Consider the following 12,500-nt stretch of genomic DNA (forward strand, 5'->3'; position numbering starts at 1 on the left):
ACATATACCTTGTATATTCACATGCACACACATATTCACATACAAACACATACACACACACACATATATTCACGTGCAAACACACACACACGCTCCGGCCAGTCATATTTCTATCCCCGTTTTCTATGTATACATTACGAACATAGTGTGAAACTCATTGTATAAACTACCTAGTAAATTACAGATTGTTTATTAACATTTTATTAAAATATTGTATTTCATTGTGATTTATATGTATTTGAACTTGGAATTTTATGCATTTCCTCTGCATTTCATACAATCCATCCATTGACTTAGGTCAAGTTCAGTATCGTATACAACTGGGAATGGACATATTATTGACAAATTGAAATTTGTGGAACATAAGCTAATAATAATAAAGTGAAACGAGAAACTACATAATGTATGTATTTGATGTATATTATTATTATTATTATTGTCATTGTTATTATTGTTATTATTTTATATTAATATATTTTGTTATATTTTATAATATTACTATTATTATTATTATTGTTGTTATTTTATTTTATTTTTTTGCTCATCAAATGTAAGGTACATGTTATTGTTATCTTTTGTTATATCTTTCCAGGTGACGGTCAAGTCATTATAGCCCGTGCGGGATCCACTCGCAGCGTCATTCCTCCTCTGTCAGCAGTGTCTCGTAGATCATCCCACGTCATCGACAACAGAGTCCTCAACGACGAAGAATACGAAGAATACGACGACGACGACGACGACGATATCGAAGACGTGAGGGCCATCGAGGAGGAAGAGGAGGAGGAGGAAGTGGAAGAGGAGGAAGAACTGGAGGAAGTGGTGGAAGAGGTGGAAATTCCCGAGAGCCCAAAAAGTTCAGCGACGACAAGGGACAGTGGAATCTCCGTTTTCTCTTCCCAGGAAGGAGAAGGCGTCATAGAAAATGGGAATGTGAGTATGACGGAGAAAATGGGTCATGGTTTTCTTTAGTCGAGAAGACTAGTTTCTTTCAGTACGATTTACATGTGTATAGACTGTATATGCACAGATACATTTATAGATTCATACATGCATACGTATATGCATACATACATGCATACATACATACATGTATACGTACATACATGTATTCGTACATACATGTATTCGTACATACATGTATTCGTACATACATGTATTCGTACATACATGTATTCATACATACATTCATAGATGCATACATACACACATACATACATGCATGCATACATACATACATGCATACATACATACATGCATACATACATACATGCATACATACATACATGCATACATACATACATACATACATGCATACATACATACATGCATACATACATGCATACATACATGCATACATACATACATACATGCATACATACATGCATACATACATGCATACATACATACATACATACATGCATACATGCAGGGACTGGTGGATAGCAAAACAGCCCCTTTCAGTCGATGACATAGAATCAGTTTAATGCAACAAGAGACCAGTTCAATTTCTATTCCCCAAAGCAATCTATTTGAAGTCCCGAGAACCGTTGGCAGTTACTTTGGGGCTGCAGCTTTCCAGTCAGTCAAACATGAGGGAAAAATGATTATTCTCTGGTGGTCTTTTCTGGAATATTCTTTCATACTCATTCACCAACTTCTTCAGTCTTTCCTCAGAATCACCCGTGTACAGTCATTCACAAATAGCAAATAGCTCACCCTCCACACCCTCACCCTCCACACCCTCACCCTCCACACCCTCACCCTCCACACCCTCACACCCTCCACACCCTCACCCTCCACACCCTCACCCTCCACACCCTCACCCTCCACACCCTCACCCTCCACACCCTCACCCTCCACACCCTCACCCTCCACACCCTCACACCCTCCACACCCTAACCCTCCACACCCTCATCCTCCACACCCTCACCCTCCATACCCTCACCCTCCACACCCTCACCCTCCACACCCTCACCCTCCACACCCTCACCCTCCACACCCTCACCCTCCACACCCTCACCCTCCACACCCTCACCCTCCACACCCTCACCCTCCACACCCTCACCCTCCACACCCTCACCCTCCACACCCTCACCCTCCACACCCTCACCCTCCATACCCTCACCCTCCATACTCTCACCCTCCACACCCTCACACCCTCAGACTCACCCTCCACACCCTCAACCCTCCACACCCTATCCCTCACACCCCACACCCTCACCCTCCACACCCCTCACCCTCCACACCCTCACCCTCAGACTCACCCTCCACACCCTCACCCTCAGACTCACCCTCCACACCCTCACACTCCATACCCTCACACCCTCCACACCCTCACTCATCCACACCCCCCCCTCCACACCCTCACCCTCCACACCCTCACCTCCACACCCTCACCCTCAGACTCACCCTCCACACCCTCACCCTCACCCTCCACACCCTCACCCTCCACACCCTCACCCTCCACACCCTCACCCTCCACACCCACACCCTCCACACCCTCACACCTCAGACTCACCCACCTCCACACAACCCTCACTCTCAGACTCACCCTCCACACCCTCACCCTCCATACCCCTCACACCCTCCACACCCTCACTCTCCACCTCACACTCCTGACCCTCACCCTCCACACCCTCACCCTCCACACCCTCACCCTCCACACCCTCACCCTCCACACCCTCACCCTCCACACCCTCACCCTCCACACCCTCACCCTCCACACCCTCACCCTCCACACCCTCACCCTCCACACCCTCACCCTCAGACTCGCCCAACAAATCCTGACTTCGACCCATCACTCGTCCTTAAACCTCTGTCGCCACTCTATCCATATGCATGTTGAACAACCATGGCGACATTACACAACCCTGACACAGTGCCACATTCTCTTCAAACCATTCACGTTCTCAATTTCCGACGATGGCATATATCTTACTATTCTTAAAACTCCTGACCACCAAATGTATGCAACACGTTCACCAAATCCTCAACCAGAAATACATATATACATACATATACCAAAGGCTTTTTCCCCCTTACATGGGAGGTAGCCAAAAAGCAAAGGCATAAAAACCATTCCCTCCCATTCCATCCCTAATACACTCCACTCCCCTCCACCCTCTACCTTCCCTCTTATCATGGCACCTCCTGGATGACGGGTCACCCCTGCATCTTGTCCACTCCTCTGGGTCAGAAGCAGTGTCTCAAGACACAGCACATCCACAGCAAGGCCGCTTCATTAAATCGGCGATCCTCCTCTCCGTCCCCCAACCAGAAATACTCAGCTTAAAACATATAATCTTCTTTCTTAAGCGATAAAGGCTCACCTAGATCACTCCTGACCCTCAGCGCACGACGAGCCGACACAGCAGTCTCGCCGAGGACGCTGGAGGCCGAGAGAGCAGGACCAGGCCTCCTTCGGAGGAATCCTCCAAGACGCCGACGAACTCGTCCGAGGCCAGGAATCGACCCGAGCTCGTTAGACCTCGGGAAACGATGCGCACCATTCAGTCCAAGGGGTCCTCGTCGTCGCTCTATTCCACCGACGAGTCGGGGTAGGTCCTCGTAGGCCCTTGTCTTCCTGTTTGCCTGTCTGTCTTTTCCTGTCTGCCTGTTTGTCTGTCTGTCTGCCTACCTTCCTCCAAGGAAGGTCTCATCTTTTTCCCGTCATGGTGACAAAGTGTAGAAATATACCATGATAGTTTTATACGTACTCATTTGTATGTACAATACATACATGGATACATTTATACAGGACATACATCCACACATACTTATATACATGCATACATACATACATACCATACATACATGTACAGTACAAGTACATATATATACACACACATATATATATAATATATATATATATTATATATATATACATACATTTTTTGCAGAAACCACCTAGAAATTGAAAAAAACATATACAGAACGTTTTCATCTATTAAGACATTTTCTGTACCTTTGAAAATGTCTTAATAGACGAAAACGTTCGGTATCTGTTTTTTCAATTTCCCGGTGGTTTCTGCAAAAATAGTTCATCACGTGTGTTTTGTGATTTCTTTGCATACATATACACATATATACATACATATATACTGTACATACATGTATACATACATACATACATACATATATACATACATACATACATATATACAAGCTTCCCATTCTCAAAACTCATCAAGCCCCTCACTTCCATGAGTAGATGCAGCCCTGAGGGGCTGACACTCGCTCTCTGGACTGGGCTCACGATCTCAGAGATCTTCAGCTGTGTTTCTTACACTTTTTCACATGTATAGATATGACAGCCGACGAATGCTCGCCTCCCCGTACCACTTTCAGCTGGTGACATAGAAACAGTCCCACACTCACACAATACAGAGAACAGTCCAAAGTTTCTTCCCAGAGAGCTCTTTGGGAGGACGCGAGGATCGTTGCCACCCACTGGGGTTGTTGCGGGGTATCCACCCAATCAAAGTCAAGGTAACAGTTGACCTCTCAAAAGTTAGCAGTTCTTGTTAAACTTCTTCAATGTCTTTAACCAACATTACATCGACTGCAGTCTTATCGGTAATCGCTATTTATTTATCAATTGATTTAATCATCTATTATTTTGGGTGGTAGAGGTACAACGAAGATGCTCTCGTAATAGATTTTACTCCTACGTTACGACCACTTTGGTCTTCTTCAAAGTGGTCGTAACGTAAGAGTTTAATCTATATTGAGAGCATCTTCGTTTTGCTTCCACCACCCAAAACTCTCATCTGTCATTTGTTTTATAAATTATCTGTTTATCTCAAGGGAGCGTAGGTCTTGATGCATTGTTTCTGACCCCCGGAGGGCAGGTGGCGGGATGCAGGGATGACCCGTCATCCATGAGGAGCTAAGATGAGAGGGGGGAAGGGAGGGTGGTGAAGGGGAGTGGAATGGGTGGGAGTAGGTACATGCCTTTGATTTGGCTACCTCCCTTATAAGGGGGAAAGGCTCTTAGTATATAGATAGATCTACTTAGCTACTTATCGATTTATCTATTTATGTTGTATTTGTGAACACTACATGTTGAACAACTACGGTAACATTACATATCCTTGCAATCATGTCTTTCCACACATGATGACAAACGCCCAACTTCCCCTTTTTTTTTTTAGCAACTTGTCTCGATTCCATATATGTATAAACGTATATCATGTATGTAATGAGTACGTATATATGTCTATTTATGGGTTTGTGGTATTATTGTTTCATTTGTGTGAAGGTATATCTCTACATATATTTTACACATCACTGCAATTCTTTATAACAATTGCATATTTTTATAAAAGAAAATATTCTTTTGGGATATTTGTGAAATTTTTATATTTTGATTATTGATCCTCATTATTTGCACTGCTAGAATAGAAATGTTTCATTTTGATCAAATATTTTGCAAAATTACCAGAAATATTTTCCATACTATTTATTTTATCTATTATTATTTGTCTATTTTTACGTATGTTTTCTTTTTTTGTACATTAACTAGAAATTATTTTATGTTTTGAAAAAAAAAATCTTACACAAGGTAAGTCCCTCTTTTTTTTTTTTTTTATATTTTTTTTTTTTTTTTTTTTTTTTTTTTTTTTTTTTTTTTTTTTTTTTTTTTTTTTAGCCCTGTGTACCCGATACGCTTCGTGACCTAGATAGGACGAAGGTCACAAATAGTCAATATCCGATGAATATATGATTAACTATTCCTAACGGCAAAGTTGAGCTCACACGATACTTACTCATATCAAATACAGTAATTAGCACGTCAAAAACAACGGTCATTTGATTACATTATCCTCTTGTGCAATGAAAAATGATACAATTATAAATTTGGGCAGTTGATAGTTTTTATCATGATAAAAGATAAATCAGTCGATCTCTCTTGTACCCAGGCCCCTCAGGTAACTGGCAACTATCACGAAAGAATGTAGGACAATTGGTTATGCATATTTACCAAATAAACTTTGATTTTTAACTGGATAAAATCTTGTTTGGTAGATATGATTTCGTGAATTATTGAGTAAAGGAGGCAAGTAAATATCAAGGGGAAAATGAAAAATTGTATGGTGAATCGGTGGGGATAAACCAGCTACTGCTGTATAAGTGCTTTGCCTCACTGCATTGCCTTTGACCCAATGATGGGAGAGGGGCAATGAAGGGGGTTTTGGTGTGTGTGGGGGTGGGTGTATTCTCTGAATCGACTATCTCTTTTTAACGGGGGTAGATCACGTGTTAGACACGTGGTCGATAGTTATTACCCTCCAGGATGAGAGCTCAGAGCTCATGCCCAAATTATGGGTAATGATGTGACCTTACACACACACACACACACACACACACACACACACACACACACACACACACACACACACACACACACACACACACACACACACACACACACACACACACACACACACCATTTTGTATGTATGTATGCACGCATGTATATACCAAATAATCAAGAAGATTCTGCATTAGTTATTTACATATTCTCATGTCTCTTAAGATATAGGAATACTGATATACATCTATGAGAGTGTGTGTGGAGGAAGAACAAGCGAAGATGGGCTTGAACTCCTTTATTGCTTATACGTTTCGACCGACTCGGTCTTCTTCAGTAAGCTGTCTACAAACAACTCGAACCTTACAATTAAACACTCGAAGACGGGGACATGGAGTGTATCATTGTAAGGTTCGAGCTGTTTGTAGACAGCTTACTGAAGAAGACGGAGTCGATCGAAACGTATAAGCAATAAAGGAGTTCCAGCCCATCTTCACTTATTCTTCCTCCACCCACACTCTCAACTTTCTAATCCATTCATCCATATACATCAATGTACAGTGAAATAAATAATAAGTGACGAAAGCGATCGACATGCCTCAAGCACACATCCCGGCTCAGTTTTCGTGACAAGAAACTGTTTGTACAATTTCGTTAAAATCGATCAACAAAAATGACTTCTTTTTAGATGATTCTGTTCTTAAAGCGTCATTGTATGATCTAGTAGTGCATTGTTTTGAAATATGATAACACGTTCTCAGAAATAAAGATCAGATAATGTCCAAGACTTGGGCTGATGACGAAAGAAAATCGATTTTGTTTGTATTAACTTGAAGGGAGTCGTGTAATGGAAAGTCGTGTACTGACATAATCGCTTAGTTAAATTATTTTTTTTCTACGAGTTCCAATTTTGTACTCCAAGATTGATTAATGTTTATCTTAATATGCCATTACAGAGGCTGATTTTTTTTTTTACAAAGGATTTATTTTATTTTACTGAGATTAAATCTCAAGGCTTAGTGGTGTAGAGATGGATGAATTGGTTACCCTGTCCACTCGATTTCAACAAATTTGATTTATTTGATTACGTAACAAAGAGTTCACACTCGTAGTATATTCTTGCTGCCGTCAGGCGATTTTATTCATTTGAGACTAACCCCACCCACCACCAAGCTTAAACTAACCAGAAAGGATTATACGACTTCATATATCACAGGTCTAATTAGATATATTTTTTATTATTTTTTTATTTTTCTTTATGTATACATTCACGTATGCTGTTCATGCTGCACGGAATATATGTTTATTATTTTAATATTTCTCAATTCTAGGGGCCTGCTGAGCTTTTTATCCTTATATTCACCCTCAAGGTAAAAATTCTTTTTACAAATATATCTAAATGTTTTGCTTTGTTCGGTGATGGTCTGTTGATCTTGTGACGGTGTTTTTTCTTTTACTTAAGTCATCCCTTACCTATTCAATTGTATGCACGTTTTCTTTTATCGCGCACCAAATCGGGGTAAGTTTTCTATGTTTATGGTCAACAACAATATTAACTTTTGTTATGGCAGAAACAATGATCTTGATAGTGTTTTGTTTGTGAGCATGCGCATGAACATGCTGCCCCCTTCAAACACATCATATGCTATTTTAGACATAGAGAATAGACTCATGATATATGAAAAATACAAATACATTTTATTATTTAAATCTAATCTATTTTTTATATACAATAGTTTCCCCTTAATTCAAAATATGTATAAAATATATTAATACATCTTGAAGTAAAGACGTATTTGTATGTTGTAATATGAGTCAGTATTGTGTCTACAATAGTAAAAGTATATATACTTTTTTTAACAAATCTTCGTGGTGCATCAAAGTTGTTGTTGTTGTTGTTGTCATTGATATTGTGTTTGTTGTTGTTTACCATCGCTTCTGTCCTATAAAAAAGCTAATATGCCTTTGTAATTACCGTAGGACTTAGGGTGAATATATGAACATATGTATAAGATTTTTTTTTTTTTTTTTTTTTTTTTTTTTTTTTGTCATCATCATCATCCCAGGCACAGATTATGCTGTAATTGGGATTAGAGAACTGAATGTGTGAATATAAATATTGTAATTAGTGAGACGAAAACACAAAAAAATTACACACACACACACACACACATACACACACACACACACACACACACACACACACACACACACACACACACACACACACACACAGAGAGGGCTAAAATAATTTCAGTATCGCTGCGCTGCGGATCGTTACTCCAATTCTCGTGGGCGGGGAGTTGGGTGTGTGTGTACGTATAAGGTCACAGCATTATCCATAGATCGATCATATATGAACTCTGAGTTCTCTTCCGGGAGGGTAGTAGCTATCGATCACGAGTCCAACACGTGATCCAAGACCATGGTGAATCACTCTCTCTCCCTCTCTCTTTCTCTCCATATATATATATATATATATATATATATATATATATATATATATATATGTATATATATATGTATATATATATATATATATAATATATAACTAATAATGATAACAATGGTAGTAGCAATAATAGTGATAATAATAACAAAAATGATGATAAAAATTATAATAATAATAGTAGTCACATTTTCCACAAATCTAATGACAACCTAAATAATGATAACAGTAATGATGATGATAACGATGATGATAATAACAATACAGACGATAATGCAAACGGCCATTGTGCTACAATTAGCCGTTCTCGTGTTGTTTGTGTTTGTGGAGCCGACCTAGACGTCTGGATGCCCTGGCAACTCCACAACACAAGCAGGGTTGCCAACTGACGACTCGGAAGCTCTTTAAGACGTACCAATTGCAAATTAACATATGACAGTAAAAATAAATCAAGAAAACGTCCGCATTAACATAATTAGAAAATTATAACTGTTTTTGTGTGTATTTAAGTGTATGTTTTATTATGTATGATACGAAATTAAATTGATTTAATTACGAAACAGTAAACTTAGTGTTCTGAATTTTCGTATAAAATAATCAAAACAAACAACCGTTTCAAATTGATTCACCAATCATCGAAGGGGGAGTGTGGAGTGTGGGGTGGAAGGGGGAGTGTTGGGTGTGGGGTGGAAGGGGGAGTGTGGAGTGTGGGGTGGAAGGGGGAGTGTGGGTGTGGAAGGGGGAGTGTGGGGGGAAGGGGGAGTGTGGAGTGGAAGGTGGAGTGTTGGGTGTGGGGCTGAAGGGGGAGTGTGGAGTGTGGGGGGAAGGGGAGTGTTGGGTGTGGGGTGGATGCTGGAGTGTGGAGTGGAAGATGGAGTGTTGGGTGTGGGGCGGAAGGGGGAGTGTGGGGGGAAGGGGAGTGGGGGGATAGGGGTGGAAGGTGGAGTGTAGGGGGAAGTGTTGGGTGTGGGAGGAATGGACTTACTCTATCCTTATTAATAAATGAAGAAGTCGTGTGGGAGGGGTTCGGTGAGCGGGAGAGGAGGTCAACGGAAGGAAGAAGGAGGAGAGGAGGAGGACTAGGGGGGAGAGGAGGGGAAGGAGGAGGAGAAGGGAGGGGAGGGGAGGGGAGGAAGGAGGGAAGGGGCGGCGTCAGCGTCGTAGAAGATATTCTCGTAGTACAAGTTACTTGACTGATTTGTAATCGATGGTTATGTAGCCCTGTAGACAGGTCGATGCCGTTACAGTTTCAAGGTCAGGTCAGGTCATGGTGCCAGAAATGTCAAGGTCAGGTCTGTCAGGTCAGGGCCGAGTTCCAAGAGTGCCAAGGTCAGAGGTTTAAAATTGGGTCACACAAGGTAAGGTCAGGTCAGGGCCGAGTTCCAAGAGTGCAAAGGTCAGAGGTTTGAAATTGGGTCACACAAGGTCAGGTCACTAGTCTTGAGTGACCTTAATGACACTTACGTACCTGGTGGCGCTTTTTCCGACTCTCTCCGGGCGATTTTATTAATCTCGGTGGCGCCCTACATGGTAAAGAAGGGATCTAAGGCTATGGTGTACTTTGTAGTCTTGTTTATGGTGACATTAGGTGAATCTATTTAGACGCAGGTACGCTCACACACATGTACACACACACACACACACACACACACACACACACACACACACACACACACACACACACACACACACACACACACACACACACAAAGACCTTGTAAGTTGTTTGGTCTTGAAGTCTGCATATATTATGATTACAAGTTTTCATAAATCAGTTTTATTGTCACATTGTAAACTCTTCCATCTTATCTCGACACTCTGCTGATGCCAACACTTCTAAATAATCATCAAATATTGCCATAAAACTAGTTTATATTTCTCTTGAGTTTGTCGAAAGGGAAGATAATGTTTACAACTCATCGCTAGTGTCCGTTTAGTCTTATCAATGACACTTGTGAATTATAATGTCTTTTGGATACCGCCAGACGATTTTATTCAAATGAATACTTTCAATAATTAAATGAATGAGTATTTATTTTTGATAATTGATAAATGAATAAATGAGTAATGTATTCGCCTGCAGAGCAAAAATATTTATTGTGGGAAGGTACTGGAAGGGAGTATGTTGTCAGTCACAACCACCGCTCTTAGGCTGACTGCGAACTCGCTCCGTCGTCAGGCAGACTCGAACAACGACATAAAAGAATAAAAAGAAAATGAAAAATAAGTAAATAAATAAATGAATAAGAATTAAGCAAATGAGTGAATAGACAATCAGATAAACGAACGAACAAATAAAGAATCAAATTGATGAAAATAAATAGATAAGAAAATGAACAAAAATATAAGGAATATACAAATAGCTGAATTCATTGATGAATTAATAAACAAGTCAACAAAGAGAATGCAGTAAACAAATCTATGCAAATCAAGGAAACCAGAAAACCATCTTTGCTTCTGGGAAATACTGTGACACCCGATATCAATCTTATTCTGACTAAAATTAAGCGATTTCAATCAACAAGAGTAATCTTCCAATGGCCAAAGGTTTAAAGAATTTTAAATAAGTGTGGCCACACACACACACACACACACACACACACACACACACACACACACACACACACACACACACACACACACACACACACACACACACACACACACACACACACACACACACACAAAAGAACATAAGAATAAAGGAGACTGCAAGATACCATAAGGCCTACACTAGGCAGCTCCGTATCCATCACCACCTGTCATCCCCATCCATAAAGTTGTCTAATCGTTTTTTAAAACAACTGATAGTTTCAGCGCTTACTACATGTTTACTAAGTTTATTCCATTCATCGACCACCCTATTAGTAAACCAATTCTTGCCTATTTCCTTCTTAAATCTAAATTTGTCCAGTTTATATACCCTGTTGTTTTATTATGATGACCTTGTTTGCATCACCCTTGTTATAACCTTTGATCCACTTGAACACTTCTATTAGATCACCCCGCACTCTGCGTCTTTCCAGAGAGTGTAAGTTAAGGTGCCTAAGCCTCTCTTCGTAAGGCAAATTTCTGAGTCCATGTATCATTTTGGTCATTCTTCTCTGTACTGATTCTAGTGAATTTATGTCCATTCTGTAGGACGGAGACCAAAACTGTACCGCATAGTCAAGGATGGGTCTAACTATCGCTAGATAGAGTTTAATAATTACCTCTGCACTTCTATTCGTTACCGTCCTAGCAATGAAACCTAATGCCCTGTTAGCTTTATTTCTGGCGCTAATGCACTGCTTCCTGGTTTTAAGGTCCGGACTCACCAGAACTCCCAAGTCCCTCTCGCACTCAGATTTGTCTAAAAACGTGTTATCTAAGCTGTATCTATTTTCGGGGTTGTGTAGCCCTACGTTTAACACGCTACACTTAGAGATATTGAAGTTCATTTGCCATTTCACCGACCATGTTAACAATTTATTAAGATCATCCTGCAGAATCTCTGCGTCGTCTCCTGACCTAATTAGGCGTCCTATTTTAGTGTCGTCCGCAAACTTACTAACATCACTATTTATCACACACACACACACACACACACACACACACACACACACACACACACACACACACACACACACACACACACACACACACACACACACACACACACACACACACCATCCCAGAGGAGGGATTGTTAGACGTGACGAATATAGTCACGTGACTCGGCTGTCGCCCAAGGGCCAA

At 40.7% G+C, this 12,500-nt stretch overlaps 1 protein-coding gene across 1 annotated transcript in view; it reads left to right on the forward strand.

Annotated features, from left to right (window-relative positions):
• The window catches only part of LOC143027631 (TOG array regulator of axonemal microtubules protein 1), a gene marked incomplete in the record, with an annotated part of 199,434 nt that overhangs the window by 124,210 nt on the left and 62,724 nt on the right, over nt 1–12,500 (forward strand). Inside the window, 3 exon segments of the mRNA XM_076189018.1 lie at nt 593–930; nt 3,352–3,557; nt 7,645–7,683. Of these exon segments, the coding sequence (XP_076045133.1) occupies nt 593–930; nt 3,352–3,557; nt 7,645–7,683 (583 nt within the window).

The sequence above is a fragment of the Oratosquilla oratoria genome, chromosome 8 (genome assembly GCF_046742065.1).
Source record: "Oratosquilla oratoria isolate Oo_2021 chromosome 8, ASM4674206v1, whole genome shotgun sequence".
NCBI classification, from domain to species: domain Eukaryota; kingdom Metazoa; phylum Arthropoda; class Malacostraca; order Stomatopoda; family Squillidae; genus Oratosquilla; species Oratosquilla oratoria.